This window comes from Oryctolagus cuniculus, chromosome 1, assembly GCF_051225735.1.
Source record: "Oryctolagus cuniculus isolate XC-2025 breed Fujian yellow rabbit chromosome 1, ASM5122573v1, whole genome shotgun sequence".
NCBI lineage: Eukaryota > Metazoa > Chordata > Mammalia > Lagomorpha > Leporidae > Oryctolagus > Oryctolagus cuniculus.
Window position 1 is genome coordinate 12,618,515 of NC_142867.1, and position 18,331 is coordinate 12,636,845.

Genomic DNA, 18,331 nt, shown 5'->3' on the forward strand with positions numbered 1-18,331 from the left:
ATATCATGACACTCTCCTTTTTTCCCTCAATGTTTGTACTAGTTAAAATCAAGTTGAGAGGCCAACACTGTGGCATAGTAGGTTAAACCTCTACCTACGGAGCCGGCATCTTACATGGGTGCTGGTTCATGTCCCGGCTGCTCCTCTTCCAGTCCAGCTCCCTGCTAATGTGCCTGGGAAAGCAGTGGAAGATGATGCAAGTGCTTGGGACCCTACATCTGCATTGGAGACCCAAAAGAAGCTCCTGACTCCTGGCTTTGAATCGGCCAGTTTCAGCTGTCGAGGCCATCTGGGGCATGAACCAGAGGATGGGATCCTCTGTCTCTCCCTTTTTGTCTGTAACTCAATTCTCAAATAACTAAATAAAATCTTTTAAAAATCAAATTTAAAACATATTTTATATACTGTATATATCAAAAATATCAACATAATCTATATTCAATATAAAATTGTATATATTTATATATGAGACAAATATATATTTTTGAAAAATTTAAACTTTCAAAGAAATGTTTTTCAATTTTTAAGAAAATTTTAAATAGTTTTTACAAATTTTTTTAAGTGCATACTTATTTATTTGAAACACAGAGTTACAGAGAAGGAGAGAGAGAGAATCTTCCATCCACTGCTTAACTCCCCAAATGATTGCAATAACCAGGGCTGGACCAGGTGAAGCCAGGAGCCACGAGCTTCTTCCAAGCCTCTTATGTGGGTGCAGGGGCCCAAACACTTGGGCCATCCTCTGCTGCTTTTCCAGGCACACTAGCAGCGAGCTGGGTAGGAAGTGGAGCAGCCAGGACTTGAATCAGAATCCATATGGAATGCTAGCATCGCAGGTGGCAACTTCACCGACTATGCCACAATGTCAGCCCCTACAAATGTTTCTAATTTAAATTTTCATAACTTTTTGCCATTAGTGGGAGTCAACACTGGTGCAAACTTTCTAGAGGATAATATGAAAAATATGCATCAAAAGCCTTTTAACCCAAAATATCTCAATTATGAAATTTATATAAAGGAAAGAATGGTCAGAGGACACATAGATACACAAGAATCAAAACGTCAGCTGTGCCTATCAGAGAACAGAGCGTAGGTGAACAGCCACAGTATACTTCCTAACGCTGAGTCCCAGAATTACACCAGCCTCCCATCCTAGCACCTCGGAGCAAGTGCCTGCTCTCTGATAACTCTGACTGCCGGAAGGAAAAGCTTTGAGCCACACAGGCCCCAGTTCTCATCCCAAACACACCTGTTAGGTGAGTCACTATGTCCCAGAAAAGGGGCAAGAATGCCACTGTAACGGAAGGAAACCTAGGAGTGAAGAATAAAATACTCTCTCCTAACATATAATGTTTATGGCATGGAAAAGGTAGAAACAACATATTTATCCAACAATAGGGCAATGGAAAAACAAACTCACGCATCCAGGTGATGGGATAGTTAAAAGTGCCTAAACTTCATGTGGAAGATAAAAACTTGTAGATGTGAAGACATGTTCATGGGAACAGCCAAGTGAATGAAGCAGCCTACACAGCATTGTAATAGCACCTATTCTAGAGTGTTTTAGAGGCTGTGTCTAGCACAGCACCTGGCATAAAATATACATTGAATTAATGATTCCATTCATAAAAGACTATATCCAGTTGGAAAGCACAATCTACAGATACAGTGTGAGAAAAAAAGATTTTGGGTAGGGATCGGTGTCGTGGTGCAGCAGGTTAAGCTACAGCCGATGTGGATATCCCATATGAACACCAATTTGAATCCTAGCTGCTCCACTTCCAATCCAGCTCCTGTTAATGTGCCTGGGAAAGCTATGGAATATGGTCCAAGTGCTTGGGTCCCTGCATGTGGGAAACCCAGATGAAGTTCCTGGCTCCTGGCTTCAGGCTGTATCAGCCCTGGCCATTGCAATCATTTAAGGAGTGAACAAGTAGATGGAAGATCTCTCGATCTCTCTCCCTCTCTCTCTCTCTCTCAACTCTGCTTTTCAGATAAATAAAAACTAAATCTTTAAAAAATATTTTGGGTAGTTATTCTGTATTTGCTGAGTAACCCGAACAGGCAATTCCCCAGTTAACTCAAACTCATCCATAAATGAGGAGTTTGGCAGAGAGCCATCTCTAAAATTCTCTTCAATCTGGAAGCATCTTAAGAATTATATTCTTTGAGATTTGTTCATTTCTGTACTGACTGTGATAGAGAAGAATGAATTAAGGTGCAACTGTTCCCACCGATCATAACCAAATGCCTATGTTCCTTGCTACATGATACTCAACACTCAGGCAGGCATTTGGTTCGGATTGTAGTGGCTAGCACTTTTGTGACCTCTAGTGGCCACAGATGGTAAAGCCTAAACTTTCTTTAGGAGAGTAGTCAATTACACATAACTTGCAGAAATACAGGAGAGAAGGGAGGAAAATTGCTATCAAACACTTTTTTCTCCATTTAAGAATTGTTTGAAATTGTACTTGGCCTTGGAAGCTACATGACTGGCCCATAAGAAGACAACACATGATTGTAGACAACACAGAACTGGAATTAAGTGGATGAGATACTTCCAGTCCCTTCCAACTATTTTTTAAAATATTTATTTCTATTTATTTGAGAGTTACATAGAGAGGTGGAGACAGACAGAGAGAAAGGTCTTCCAACTGCTGGTTCACTCCCCAAATGGCAGCAAAGAAGAGCCGATCTGAAGCCAGGAACCAGGAGTTTCTTCCAAGTCTCCCACTTGGAGGCAGGGGCCCAGGGACTAGAGCTATCCTCTGCTGCTTTCCCAGGTGTATTAGTAGGGATCTGGATGGGAAGTGGAGCAGCTGGGGCTTTAATCCACTACGCCACAGCACCAGTCCCTCAACAAATTCTTTAAAATAGCAAAGACCTCAACTCTCACTCAGAAGTACGAATGGCTCTGGGATTAAAACAAAAGATAAAGAGAATTGTATCCAAGAAAATAAGAGAATATGAACTTAACAAAACAGTTCTAAATTTTATCTTAAAGAACAAATATACAAACCATAGCCAGGCTGGGGCCATTGTTGGAGCAATGGGTTAAGCCACTGCTCAGGATGCCTGCATCCCATATCAGAGTGCCAGCTGAATCCCAGCTCCTCCTCATCTGATTCAGCTTCCTGCTCGTGTATCCCGTGTATCCCGAGAGGCAGCAGATAACCATTCAAGTACTTGGGAATATGGGAGACCTGAATGACACAGCTCCTGGCTCATGGCTCCTGGATCAGCTTGGCCCAGCCCTGACTATTACAGCCATTAGGGGAATTGAGGAATGAATCAGAAGATGGAAGATATCTCTCTCTCTCTCTCTGTCTCTCTCTCTCTCTCTGTCTCTCTCTCTCTCTCAGAAGAGGAATATGAATATTTTAAAATTACTTAGCATTTTGTTTGAAAAGTGGAGTGCAAAAATGATGAAGTTGACCAAATGGTTGTAAAAATGTGTAATAAAGTGACAAAAATTAAAAATTGGGAGCACTGGTATTAGAAAATAAGAATGGAATAAAATATCACAGGGAATCAAAAAGGTTGTGATAATTTTGTACATCATAAAGTCACATACTAAATCAGACATTTTTAGATTTATTTATTTATTTGAAAGACAGAATTATGTTAGATTTCTACCTCTGACCCTAATAAGCTTATTATAAGTCAAAATTGTTACACAATGTATCCATGTGTAGAAACTTCACATTATATAACCAATAAGTGTGTGTAATTACTATGTGTCAGTAAAAATACTAAAACACAAAAACTCTTTAATTTACTGGCATATTTTACTGCAGAAAATTTATAAATGAACATACTTCAATAAAAACTAATACACTGGGGCCGGTGCTGTGGCACAGTAGGTTAAAGCCAGCATCCCATATGGGCGCTGGTTCTAGCCCCTGCTGCTCCTCTTCTGATCCAGCTCTCTGCTATGGCCTGGGAAAGCAGTAGAAGATGGCTCAAGTCCTTGGGCCCCTGCACCCACATGGGAGATCCAGAAGAAGCTCCTGGCTCCTGGCTCCTGGCTCCTGGCTCCTGGCTCCTGGCTCCTGGCTTCGGATCGGCACAGTTCCAGCCGTTGCAACCATCTTGGGAGTGAACCAGCGGATGGAAGACCTCTCTCTCTGTCTCTACCTCTCTCTGTAACTCTTTCAAATAAATAAAAATAAATCTTTAAAAAAAAAAACTAATACAGTGTAGATTGAAAAGACTGTTTGAAATACAAATAACCAGAGGCCTGTGTTGTGCTGCTGCAACGCTGACATCCCACATTAGAGCTCTGGTTTGAGGCCTAGCTTTTCCACTTCTGATGTAGCTTCCTGCTAATGTGCCAATGAAGGCAACAGAAGATGACCCACATACTTGAGCCCCTGCCACACATGTGGGAGACCAGGATGGAGTTACAGGATCCTGGCTTCAGCCTGGCTCCACCCTGACTGTTGCAAACATTTGGGAAGTGAAACAGCAGATGGAAGATGTCTTTTTCTCTCTCTTTGTCATTCTACCTTTCAAATAAGTAAAATAAATCTTTAAATAGAAAGAGATACACTTATAACCAAGAGTTATAGATTAACAAGGGTTAATATGCTTATGAGTGCATCTCTAGTACTGAAGATCAATGGTCTATCTCACACATACTTGATAGGTATTTTATTTATGCTCTCAAAGTGTATGCTTCCTTTCTTTAGTTATTCCATATCTTCAATAACCATCCTATTGATTTTTAATAAATTGATTTATTTACAAAAAAGAGTTAATATGCTTAATACATGGCAAGCAGTTTTGGATGGATAAGAAATAATTGATTAGTACATTGAAAATACACAGACAAAATATACAAGCAAGCAAATCACACATCTAGAAAACAGGTAGACAAAAATATCTAAAATCATAGAGATGAGAAAAAGTTCAATGTTACTCATCACTAAAGAAATGCAAACTAACCATAATTTGTATGTAAGGGCTTTTATGCATTTTCTCATTACTCTTGATTTTAAAAAATTACGAAGTTGTGTTATCACTTCTAGTGACCAAAAGCATTCTGATTTCAGTACCTAAAATGTCCAGTGCTAAGAATTAGTCACAACTCTGAGTTCTATTTAAAAATTTTAAAGCTACTCATCTCCTGCAGCTTAGTCCTCCTCCAGGTAGAAAAAGAGTAGTGAAAATAAAACTGGGAGAGACACAAGATGTGCCTCTGTTTACTCACTTTCATTTTTACCAATCGATTCCCTGCCCCTGATCTCTCACCACTCCTGAACCTCCCTGGGATAGCACCTGTTGAGGATTGAACTGGGTCTCACCAATGATTCATGTTTCAGTCCTAACCCCTGCTCTCCCAGAATTGAACCCTATTTGAAATTAGGGTCTCTATAAAGGTAATCAGGTTCAAATGAAGTCATTATGGTGGGCCCTAATCAAATATGACTGGGGTCTTTTTAGAAAGGGGGACTTTTCACCCACAGAAATAGATAGGCATAGAGGGCAGAGAATGAAAAAAGACAAAGGGAGAAGATGGCCATCTACAAGCCGAAGAGTGAGCCCTCAAGCAGATCCTCCAGCCCAACCCTCAGAAGGAACCAAGCAGAAGGAACGGGCTTGCAGGTTTGTGCCCTCCAGGATGGTGAGGCAATAAACTTCTGTGGTTTAAGCTGCAAGTTTGTAGTACTTTGTGGTGGAGGTTCTAGCAAACTAACACAGCACTCAAGAGTAGTTTCCTTAAACTTGGGTATAAGTTCCAATAGAGTCTTTCTCGGGACTGACGCTGCAGTGTAGCAGGTAAAACCACCACTTGCAGTGCCAGCATCCCATATGGACCCAGTTAGAGTCCCCGCTGCTCCTCTTCCTATCCAGCTCTCTGCTATGGCCTGGGAAAACAGTAGAGGATGGCCCAAGTACTTGAGCCACCTGCACCCATGTGGGAGACCCAGGAAAAAGCTCCTGGCTTCAGATCAGCTCAGTTCCCGCCATTGTAGCCATCTGAGGAGTGAACCAGCGGATGAAAGATCTCTTTCTCTCTTTCTCTACCTCTGCCTCTCTGTAGCTCTGCCTTTCAAATCAATCAATAAATCATATATATATATATATATAGTTGTCTCTTATGAATGTTTTTTACTTTTTTTATTTATTTTTGACAGGCAGAGTGGACAGTGAGAGAGAGAGAGACAGAGAGAAAGGTCTTCCTTTTCCGTTGGTCCACCCCCCAGTGGCCGTTGCGGCCGGCGCACTGCAGCCGGCGCACAGCGCTGATCTGAAGCCAGGAGCCAGATGTTTCTCCTGGTCTCTCATGTGGGTGCAGGGCCCAAGCACTTGGGCCATCCTCCACTGCCCTCCTGGGCCACAGCAGAGAACCGGACTGGAAGAGGAGCAACTGGGACAGAATCCGGTGCCCCAACCGGGACTAGAACCCAGGGTGCCGGCGCCTCAGGCGGAGGATTAGCCTATTGAGCCACAGCGCTGGCCCCTCTTATGAATGTTTTATGAATTCTCCAGAGAACATGCACAGATACACACATCCTAAGTGTTGTGGATCTCTCACCTGCCATTCCCTTGATCCAAGTAAATTAATGTCTCCTCATGGTAGGCTAATGGTATGTGATCCTTCCCTTGCCCCTGGACATCCATCACCGTACCTACTCCAGCCTTTTTCTCCTTGCTGCTTGATGAAGCTCTGTTGGACAGGATACAAGGAAGCTCTAAATCAGGATGCAGCCGCCCTGGGGTCCACATCTAGTCAACAGGACATGCATAGTTTTGATCCACCATCACTGAAAATGGAGCTACTTCCCAATCACGGCCCCTAGTAGGGCATCACCACCAGCATCTACTAGTAGTCAAACAGAACTTTCTCACTACTACCTGTGCCTTCAAACCATAGCTCTCCGAATGGTCTTGAAAAGCCTCTTGATGGACTTGATGGAACACCTCCATCCTTCACCACTGGCATGGGTGAGAATTTGAAACTCACAGTACATCAAAAATTTTGTTGGAGAAAACTTTATTGCAATTTCCAGTCTCCACTTCCTTTCTTGACTTTTTCAGTGCTGGTTTTTAAAATTGTATTTATTCATTTGAAAGGCAGGCAGTGAGACTGAGAGATTTCTCATCTGTTGATTCACTCCCCAAGTGAAACCAGGAGCTGGGAACTCAATCCAGGTCTTCTGCACGGGTGGCAAGGATCCAAGTACTTGAGTCGTTGCCTGTTGCCTCCAAGTTTGCACATCTCCAAGAAGCTGGAATTGGGAGCTGAGCTGGAGCTTGAACCCAGGCACTTCGATAGAAGATGTGGGCATCCCAAAGGGCTTCTTGACTGCTGCACCACACATCTACCCCTCCAGTGCTGTTTACAGGATGTACGTGAATGAGAAGTTCAGACTAGCAAAGTCATTCCTACCACCTCCTGCAGAAGCTCTGCAGAGAAGCCCAGAGTCTCACTTTGGAATGTAAAGATTGTCATAAATCTTGGATTCTCAGACATAACTGAACCAGAAGCAATCCCACTTAATGTCCTGTTATAAACATTGGGTATTGCTTTTTTTGAGTTTCATATAGGCAAAGCTCTAAAAAAATTATAAATATCCTTCCTTAGCAAGACTGTTGATTAAAAAACATTCTGATACATTGCTGATGGATGTCAATTTTGTACAATTGTATGAAACCAGAAGATTTAAAATGAACATCCAGTAATTTCTCATTTGGGAATTGCCCAAAAGAAATACTGAAACAGCACCGAATTGATATACGAGTATATTTGCATAAGAATGTTCATTGTGGCATAGTCTATCATAAAGGATTTGTAAGCAACTTAGGGGAGCAACAATAGAGAACTATGCATTATGGTGAACTCATTCCTAGGAATATCATGGATAGAGTCTGCCCATGCCAAGACAAAATCAAGAACACTAACTAGCGTTGTTCCCTCTTCTTGATCAAACAATTAAGGAGTGGATCCCTTCTTTCAGCCTGATGACTTCATAGATGAGAACAGCTGGAAAAAACTCTCTTGTAAAACTTGAGTAACTCTTCAGATTGAGATTGAATCCAATATACTTTCAAAGCTCTGGGATATGCACAGACATGTTAGTTTTTCTCAAGGCTGGAAGGTAGATACTAAACATGTCTGTTGGATAAATGAACACTTGCATGAAAATTCCAGTTCTGTGCAACGATCTTAATATTTTTGGCATTTCCACCATTATCATCTATAAAATAGGACTCTAATAATCTATATGAAAATGTTTGTAAATAGCAAATAATTTTAATATGTTAGTTATTAATATTTGTGTTAGAAAATATTGGTGGCCGGCACCACAGCTCAATAGGCTAATCCTCCACCTGCAGCACCGGCACACGGGTTCTAGTCCCGGTTGGGGCGCCGGATTCTGTCCTGGTTGCCCTTCTTCCAGGCCAGCTCTCTGCTGTGGCCCAGGAGTGCAGTGGAGGATGGCCCAAGTCCTTGGGCCCTGCACCCGCATGGGAGATCAGGAGAAGCACCTGGCTGCTGGATTCGGATCAGCGTGGTGCGCCGGCCGCAGCACGCCGGCCGCAGCAGCCATTGGGGGTGAACCAACAGAAAAGGAAGACCTTTCTCTCTGTCTCTCTCTCTCACTGTCCACTCTTCCTGTCAAAAAAAAAAAGAGAAAATATTGGTTCTTATGGTATCTTGATATTTTAGAAATGCTCTAAAAACCACTTGGAAACAAAATCGATGAAGAAGCTAATATTAAAAGTCTCATAGGGAATTCTATGAGCTTTCCAGGATGAGGACATTCCATGATGATTTATCACAATTTGACATTCTGATTAGAATCCTATAAACAAAAAAGTATTTATTTAAATAAGATAGTGTGCACATCTACGTGTATGTGTGTGTGTGTGTGTGTGGGGAGAGAGAGAGAGAGAGAGAGAGAGAGAGAGATTTACATCAAGAACCAGACCTGGGACTAGGCAATTGGGTTTCTCTTATTTCTTGATTTTAAAATAAGAAATGAAATAAAATTATTAAAAATTAAAGATCCTAATAAGTGTTATGCAGGTGAGAAACATGTAAACTCCAGTGGATGAAGGCCTGAATAATGCAGAAATAGTGTCCCATTGAAAAGTTTTTTTTTTTTTTCAAAATGCTCACAGAATGCTGATTCTCAATCTTTGTTAAGCTTTGGAACTAGATATGGGGTGAGTTAGCAATAGAAATGCCTCACTCTCATCTCCAAACATTCTGATTTAAGAGATAAAATTTTATGGTTTTTTGTTTTTTTTTTGTTTTGTTTTGTTTTGTTTTGTTTGTTTGTTTGTTTGTTTTGAACAAGAGCTTCAGGAGAGTCTAAGGCAGGTGCTGTCAAAATCATCTCTTTGGAGATTTCAGCAAATCCATTCCAGCAAAAATTAGAATATCAAGGTCCTGGCCTTATTTGGCATTACTCTAACTGTGTGACTAGTGATTTTAATGTTTGAAGCTCAAATACCATAGAAATAACAGAAAATAAATGAAAAAAATAAGTGTAACTATCACTTGTAAGAAATAAAAAATTTGGTTGTGCAGTTAAGTTACTGCTTGGGATACTCACATCCCACGTTGGATGGTCTGCTTAGAGTTCCAGCTCTGCTTCAGAGTCCAGCTGTCCACTAATGGACACCCTAAGAAGCAGTAGGTGATTGCTCAAGTAGTTGGGTCCCTGTTATTCCATGAGAGACCCAGATAGAATTCTGGGCTCCTGATTCTGGCGTGGCCCAGGCTGTTGGGAGTATTTGACATTTATTTAGCTATTTTGAAAAATACATTATTATTGATTATAGTCAATAGTCAGTAGATCTCTTGTCTATCTGAAATCATGTACCCTTTGATAACTCCCCATTCCTTTCCCCCACCACCCCTACTCCTACCACTACCCTGCCTCTGGCAACCATCTCCTACTCTCTGCTTTTATGAGTACAATTTTCTTTTTTTTTTTTTTTTTTTTTTTTTATTTTTGACAGGCAGAGTGGACAGTGAGAGAGAGAGACAGAGAGAGAAAGGTCTTCCTTTTGCCGTTGGTTCACCCTCCAATGGCCGCCGCTGCAGCCGGCGCACCGCGCTGATCCGATGGCAGGAGCCAGGATTCAGGTGCTTTTCCTGGTCTCCCATGGGGTGCAGGGCCCAAGCACCTGGGCCATCCTCCACTGCACTCCCTGGCCATAGCAGAGAGCTGGCCTGGAAGAGGGGCAACCGGGACAGAATCCGGCGCCCCGACCGGGACTAGAACCCGGTGTGCCGGCACCGCAAGGTGGAGGATTAGCCTATTGAGCCACGGCGCCGGCTTATGAGTACAATTTTCTTACATTATGCAGGCTTACTTCACTTAACTTATGTCCTCGAGATTCATCCATGTTGCCTCAAATGACAAGATTCCCCTGTCTCTTTAAAGCTTAGTAGTTGGGGCTGGTACTGGGGCATAGTGGGCTAAACCTCAGTATGACATCCCTTATGGGTGCTGGTTCATATCCTGGCTCCTCTTCCTCCTCTTCCAATCTGACTCTCTGCTATGGCCTAGGAAAGCAGTGGAGGGTGGCCCAGGGAAAGCTCCTGGCTCCTGCCTCCTGGCTCCTGGCTTCATATCGGCTCAGCTCTGGCAGTTATAGCCATTTGGGGAGTGAACCAGTGGATGGAAGACCTTTCTCTCTGTTTCTCCCTCTCTCTGTAACTCTCTCTCTCAAACAAATAATAGAAAGCTTTAAAAATAAGCTTAATAGTATTAAATTTTTAAATAAAGCTTAATAATATTCCATTTTGTGTATACAAAGGAGAATCAAAAAGTTTATGAAAAATGTTCACTCCCCAAATGCCCACAACAGACAGGTCTGGATCAGGCTGAAGCCAGAAGCCAGGAACTCTGTCCAGGTCTCCAACATGGGTGTTAGGAACCAATATACTTGAGCCATCTTTTGCTGCCTCCCAGGATGCACACTAGCAGGAAGTGGATCAGAAGCAGTGTAGACTGAACTCAAACCAAGCACTTCTATATGGGATGTAGGAATCTCAAGAAGTGACTTAAGCACTGCACCAAACCCCTGCCTCTCCTTGTGGTTTTAATTTACATTTCCCTAATGATTGGCAGTGCTGAGCATTTTTTTCATGTACCTTTTGACTACTTAGGTCTTCTTTCGGGAAATGTTTAGTTGGTTCCTTTGCCTACTTTTTAACTGGGCTATTTATTTTCTTGCTATTGAGTTGTTTGAGTCTTTATATATTTTGACTATTAATACTTTATCAGATGTTATGACTTGCAAATATTTTCCCTTATCCTGTGGATTGTCTATTCACTTTGTTAACTGTTTCCTTTGCTATGCAGGAGCTCTTTCTTCTTTAGGATTTATTTTATATATTTGAAAGGCAGAGTTACAGAGTGAGAGGGAGAGATACTGAGAGATCTTCCACTTGCTGCTTCACTCTCAGATGGCTACAACTGCCTGTGCTTGGGCCACTGCCACCCACGTGGGAGACTCAGATGGAATTCTAGACTTATGTCTTCAACCTGGCCCAGACTTGGCTGTTATGGCCATTTGGGAAATGAACCAGCAGATGGAACATCTTTCCTCTGTTTCTCCATCTCTCTGTGTCATTCTGCCTTTCAAATAAGTAAATATTTTTAAAGAAATAAAAATAAACAATGAAGTGGAAACTTTAGGGCACCAAAAGACTCAGAAACCAAAGACTGATTTTGCTACCACTCTGTTTTTCACCCAAAACATTTCTAGATGCCTGAGCACATTTAGAGGATAATATAGGAGGTGCCTGGAATCTTAGACTAGCTGTGGAGGAAGGCCAGGGGTGTGGAGATTTATCATTTGGCCTTTTAAGAACTCCTCTTGGGGCACAAACGATTGGCTATAATAAAGTCCAGTCATCCTTTTGAAGTAGATTCAGTGTGCAAATTAAACAGTGCATACAATTGTGATCAGAGTTCTCCAGGCAGCTTTGTAAGCATTACAGGTTTCATTTGTTGCTGTTTGTGAAGTTAATCGTGGGGGAAATTCATAGAGATTTGGTATAATTTAACTACAACAGACATTAGCCTCAATTTACTAATCCCATTTGAGTTCCAGAAGCTTGGGAGGATCACAATTATAAGAAGCTTGAGGCTCATAAAAATGGCTTTTTCAATATTCTACCAGAATAATTATACATCATTTCAGCTTAATAGCAACTTACGCTATTGTCCATTCACTGGAGTATGAGAGTATGTGCCCAAATTCTGACTGTACTGCTTTGCTATTCTGTGACACTGAGAAAGGCGATCCTCTGACCCTCAGGATGGAATCTGCAAAAGATAACCTAAAATGACTTAACGTTCAAGAGGGATTTGTTCAGAGGGCTACAATGGGGTATTCAATGTCTGATATACGGCAAGTGCTCAGTAAACGTTCACAAGTCAGAGACATTTTGCAAATCTGAGAGGCCCCCAGAAAAGGACTATAATGCATTTGCCCGGAACGTCAAATATCAGCTTGCGCTAACGGCGGGACGGAGGAAACTCCCCGCCCTGCTTCCCTGCTTTGGGGAAAGGTATTGGATACGGCTGACAACCTCCAGGAGCGCCCGTGCTTTGTTGACTAGCAGACGTCAGCCCCGGAACCCAAACTGCGAGCCTCGGATGTTTTCCGCTTCCGTCGGAATTCTCTGCGGAGTGGACCGGTGTGAACACAACTTCCGGCCCGGCGCAGCTGTGTCCTGATCCGACTGCAGCGTGGTGGTCGAGCACAGCCAAGTAGCGGGGTGGCGGCCGGTCGCGTGTGACCATGTGGAGGCTGCTGGCCCGCGCCAGTGCGCCGCTCCTGCGGGTGCCCTTGTCAGGTCAGAAGTCCCTGCTGACCCGAAAGAAGGCGGGTCCCGTGTCCTCCCCCACTCTCCCCTGCTGTCTCCCATGCTCTGCATGTACTTGGTGAAGCGCTGGTTAGGGGCTCCGCTTTCCCGCCGCCGCCTCCACCCTGGGGGTTTGCGCAGCAAGGGCACAGCCGAGTCTGGGAACCGGTCCCCAGAGACCCCATCCGGCTTCTTTGAGCCCATGTAATGGAACTCGCGTCCCATGCATCCGTACACCCCCGTCGGGAGTTAAGTACCTTTGGCCAACGTTGTACATTTATTGTATCATTTTAGATTCTTGGGCAGCCCCACCTGCCAGTGCTGGCCTGAAGACGCTGCTTCCGGTGCCATCGTTAGGAGGTGAGCGCTTGTCCGTCGTTTCCTGTGAGTCAGTCTTTGACGGGAGGGAACCCAGGAGAGAGAGGTCTGGTGTTTCCTGTGCTCCCTCACTGAGTAGGTGAGGCATTTGTATTGCCAAGCGTGTGCCAGGCACCAGAGATGAGCTGAAGGATGAAAGCCCCAAATGCTCCTGTACTTAAGCAGCAAATGTCTAACGCGCTAGCTCCTCTGCACCCTCCTCCGGCGTGGGCCACTCAGCCAGGGCCAACTGGCCTCAACTGTGGTTCCATATATGCAGTCACTTAATACTATCACATGACAAGCACCAGTTTGTTAAACGTAAACACTGAGGTAAGACACAGTCCTGTAAATCAACTTTTTGTTTTTCCCAGTGTACTAGGAATTTCAAAAAAAAATAAAATCACAGAGGCCTGGACATATGAGGGTCTTACCTTCTACAAATAATTATTAAACCACTGTGTTCTCTCGAAATACTGACTTGGAGCAAGAGAAAACATTGCTGAATTGCTCTGTAGTTGCACATATGGTGGGAGGGAGTGGCAGTTTCTCTAACTCTGAATAGTAATAACGTGCCAGTGCCCTTAAGTCTGTGTGATACAAGCCTCCATGCTTGATGACTACAGAAAAAGATTAGATGAATTATAAGGGGTTTTTTCCCCAAATTTGAGTAAGATGATGGCTGTCACATGTCTGGCCTACTGTTGTGTTCACCTGGCCACAGCCAGCACACGGTTGTACACTGTAGGAACTGCAGCTCTGCTTATACGTTTTAAAGAGTCATGCTTCCCGACTTAGCTGTTTTAACTAGCTGGCCTAGACCAAATTAAAAAGTTTCACTAGGCCTCAAGTTCCTCTTCTATCAAATTGAGATTAAAAACACTACCTAATGTTGTTCTTTACCTGGGTGATAGGGGTGTGTGTGTGTGTGTTCATGTATTAACATACCTGGTAATTCTCTTAGCTGTGTATTTTTTAATTTGGCCCTTTTATGTGTGTGAAATTTTGAAAAGTTAAGTTTAAAAAAGGAAACTCTAAAAGCATCCACAAGAAGGTAATGATATACCTTTGAAATTACTGTTCAGTGGTAACCTTTAGATTCTGACGTAATTGTTTTAAATCTGACTAGGAAAAATAGAGGATCCTGTAAGATACGTAGCTTTACTTAATCTTGGTTGTGTGTGCTTTCAGATGTTTCCATTCCTGAAAAGCCCAAACTAAGATTTGTTGAAAGGGTACCACTTGTGCCAAAAGTCAGAAGAGAACCTAAAAACTTGAATGACATACGCGGACCTTCCACTGAAGCTACTGAATTCACAGAAGGCAATTTTGCAATCTTGGTGAGTGAGTTCAGCATCAACCAACTATAGGAGGGAAGTTAGTAACATCTCACGTACTCTTTACTCTCTAATCTCTTCCACCACAGATTTTACGAGAACTGCCACCAGTTGCTCTTGAATATGTGTAGAGGCTACTGGGTACCAAGAACACATCTGAGTTATAATTTTTTTAATATAAAATGAGAATAATGTAAAGGTGGGAGAAAGAAATGGCTCCCTAATTTGCCCCATAACCAGACCGTAAGATCTTTTCAAGCCTCTGGTAAAAATAGAACTGTGACGTAGGATGCGGGAGAGGTGTTTCTTTCCTTGCTGAGTAGTTCTTACTTATGTCAGTACCTACAACATGGGCGTGCACCAGGATTTATTTTTCATCTGGCAGCCAGAGAACCTGAGTGTCCACTCTCCCCCTTCCTCACTCCACTCCAGACACACTGGCTTCCACCTGAACTCGCCCCTTGCAGGGTTAGGTCCTTCACATGAGTCATTCCTCTGACTGCAGCACTCCTGTCTTCCTTCAGCTATTTTCATTCTGGCCTCAACTTTAAATGTCACCTCCTGGAGTGGGCCTTGTGGTTAAGCTACTGCTTAGGATGCCCACACCCTATATAAGAGTGCTGATTTGAGTTCTAGCTACTCTACCTCTGATCCAGCTTCCTGCTAATGCATCTGGGAGGCAGCTGTTGATGGCCCAAGCACTTGGGAACCAGCCACCCACATGGGAGACCTGGATGGAGTTCCTGGATCCTGGCTTCAACTTGGCCTAGCCCTGGCAGTTGTAGCCTTCTGGGGAATGAACCTGCAGATGGAAGAGACTGATGTCTGTCTCTCTCTCCCTCTCTCCCTGTGTATGATTCACTTTGCCTTTTCTCCTTTACTATACTATACCCAAGATTTGGATTCCATGGCACTTAGTGCATATTTTAACTTTCGTTTCTATCACTGAATCCATGCTTATAAAAGAAGACATAATAATGGAGGCTATCAGATATCTAAGTCCCCTTGTGTTTCTAATTCTGCCATTCGTTTTTAGGCACTGGGTGGAGGTTACCTCCACTGGGGACATTTTGAAATGATGCGCCTGACAATCAACCGCTCTATGGACCCCAAGAACATGTTTGCCATCTGGCGGGTACCAGCCCCTTTCAAGCCCATCACCCGCAAGGGTATTGGGCAGCGCATGGGGGGTGGCAAAGGTGCCATTGATCACTATGTGACCCCTGTGAAGGCTGGCCGCCTTGTGGTAGAGATGGGTGGACGATGTGAATTCAAAGAAGTAGAAGGTTTCCTGAACCAGGTTGCACACAAGTTGCCCTTCCCGGCGAAGGCAGTGAGCCGTGAGACCCTAGAGAAGATGCGGAAAGACCAAGAGGAAAGAGAACAAAACAATCAAAACCCTTGGACCTTTGAACGCATAGCCACTGCCAACATGCTGGGGATACGCAAATACCTGAGCCCTTATGACTTAACCCAGAAAGGACGCTACTGGGGCAAGTTCTATCTGCCTGATCGTGTGTAATAAGACCAAGAATAAATGTACATAGGCTACTGAGAGAAAGAAGCTATATTTTTATTCCCCTCGGCCTTCCCTTAAAGTCTTTGGGTAGCTCTTCTGTCATAACTAAGTAGTGGCATGTAAACAGATGATTTCTGAAAAACTTAAAGTACTTTATATTAAATAAAGTTTGAGCATCACCTCAATTCTCACTGGAATCTCTTAATCCCTTAAGAGATTAAGATACAGGTCTGGCTGACTGGTTCCATCTCCGCTCCCTCTTTGCCTTTAACAAGATTAATCTTTTTCACAGCTAGCCAGCAGTGGTCTTCTCTCCCCTATTCAAACTAAAGAGCTCTTAGGTCTCCTGAATTGTAAGAGGAGTGTCATCAGGACTCCAGCAAATGCTTGCATCCCACAGCTCTGATGCAATGCTTAGCATCTGTGCTGCCTTTTATGTGTACATGCTTCAGGAAGAGCCGGGTTCTTTGACATTTTCCTAGTTACAAATATAAAGCTTTTTGGAGTAACAAAAAAATGACAGTACATCAGTGAACTGATTGAACAGGTATTTATTGATGCCAAGGTACCCATCTTCTCTCAGGCTTGGAAAGAGGGATATTGACAATATGACAAGGATCACACCTTTTAGCAAGGGGAACTGATAACAAAAGTTGAAACTGTGTGGTGCTTGTTAGGTCTGAAATTCTCCACGAGGGAAAGTGTTTGGCTCTATCTTTGTGCCCCTGCAAGATCTAGAACAGTGCCATGCAACACACAGTTGCTTACTTCTGGATAAATGGGGATGCCCTGTGATTCAAACCCCCATGGTTCCAGCTCCCTGTGTTGAACAAGATTAATCTTTTTCAGATGCAGCCAGCAGCAGTCTTCTGTACCCTATTCAAACTAAAGGAAACACAAACTGACAGAAATATTAAACCAGTTTCTTTTCAAAGTAGGTAGGAAATGGCACACTGAGGAAATAAGTAATTATCTAATCCTACTTAAAAAAGAGATCTCCAGCAAAGAAAATAAGAATTTAATTTACTTTGAAAAACATTTATCTAAAAATTTGGGTGGTCCTCAAGAATTCTATATTATAATTTTTAATGTATTTTTAGTGACCCTCATTTAATTACTAAATAATTTATGTTCAAAGTTGTATTCACAGAGCTGGTTTAAAGCTGAATACAGTTGAACCTTGAATTGGGACAGTGTTTGGAACAGTTTCTTGCACATACATCACTGGCCAACAGTTTCAAATCAGGTGAGAAGTGAAGTAAGTGATGGCTGCATTTCACCTTTCTCACGTGACATCTGCACCTCTCCTTTGTTGTGGTTCACAGTGTGTGATGGCTGTTGGGAGTTCAATCATGGTGTAGTATAAAGCAGTTTCTTCCGAGTGGTGTCTGTATTTAGTTACTGAATGCAGTTCTGGGGCTGGCCCTCTCTACAGGGTGAGCAGCTGTTAATAGAACCCCTCCATCACCACACATAGAAAAAACCATCTTACATTGTACGCTGTGGAAAAGGGGGAGCCTGTTGTAGCACGTTTGCATGAATGGCTCAGCCCGTTCCCAGGCAGCTTCACACAGCCTCTGGCAGTAGCAAACTGTATGCACACTGATGCCTTAAAGGACTTGTCCATGAGTGAAACCAGAGCTTACTTACAGGTAATTAAATCAGACATTTGAGCACCTCTGAGTGGCAGGCACTGTGCTAAGCAGTGGGCAATACAGGTGCAGTGCCCATCCTTAGATTACCTTTGCATTTAAGACTACTGTTGGGTCTGGGAGAGGGAAGCGTGTGGACTGGTCAAAGAACCTCAAGAGCAGAAATAAGAAACACCCCAATCTTCTCAAACAACTCACAGCAGTTCAAATAAGAGCCTATTGAACATGGTGTGCTACAGTAGCTTCCTCTTCTCCGCCAGATGGTGATGCAGGCTGTAAATTCCTTTTACAAACAAGTACCCATTATGCTTTGCTCTCTACCCTGCAGTCCCTTTATCTGCCTAACAGCTGTATGTTGCTATGCTCCCTGTTCCTTCAACCCTTCCCCCCCACCCAATTCCAGTTTTCATGTTCTCCTTTTGCACAACTTTTAATAAGTAGTTGAGTGGTGCCCTGTGTCACAAGAAGTCTCGTAATGGAAGGAGGAGTAGTGGGTGAGGAGTCTGCGGTGGAGAAGTCATGGCACCACCAAGGTGGAGGGATTAGAAATGGCCAGCCAAGGGTCCAGCTGTGAGGGCTGAAGGAGATAAGAATGGAGGAAGAAAATCATAGATTATATAACACA

At 43.1% G+C, this 18,331-nt stretch overlaps 1 protein-coding gene across 1 annotated transcript; it reads left to right on the forward strand.

The window, feature by feature from the left end:
* Nucleotides 1-12,690: 12,690 nt before the first annotated feature.
* On the forward strand, nucleotides 12,691-16,239 carry MRPL16 (mitochondrial ribosomal protein L16). Its single transcript, XM_002709183.6, has 4 exons — nucleotides 12,691-12,832; nucleotides 13,136-13,201; nucleotides 14,390-14,538; nucleotides 15,572-16,239. Exons 1-4 carry the CDS (start codon nucleotides 12,778-12,780, stop codon nucleotides 16,055-16,057), a joined length of 756 nt encoding a protein of 251 aa, XP_002709229.1. The 5' UTR covers nucleotides 12,691-12,777; the 3' UTR covers nucleotides 16,058-16,239.
* The last annotated feature ends 2,092 nt before the right edge of the window (nucleotides 16,240-18,331 follow it).

Coding starts and splice junctions, on each gene's coding strand:
- MRPL16 (XM_002709183.6), top strand. CDS start 12,778: ATGTGGAGGCTGCTGGCCCGCGCCAGTGCGCCGCTCCTGCGGGTGCCC. Junction 12,833..13,135: donor CCTGCGGGTGCCCTTGTCAG/GTCAGAAGTCCC, acceptor GTATCATTTTAG/ATTCTTGGGCAGCCCCACCT. Junction 14,539..15,571: donor AAGGCAATTTTGCAATCTTG/GTGAGTGAGTTC, acceptor ATTCGTTTTTAG/GCACTGGGTGGAGGTTACCT.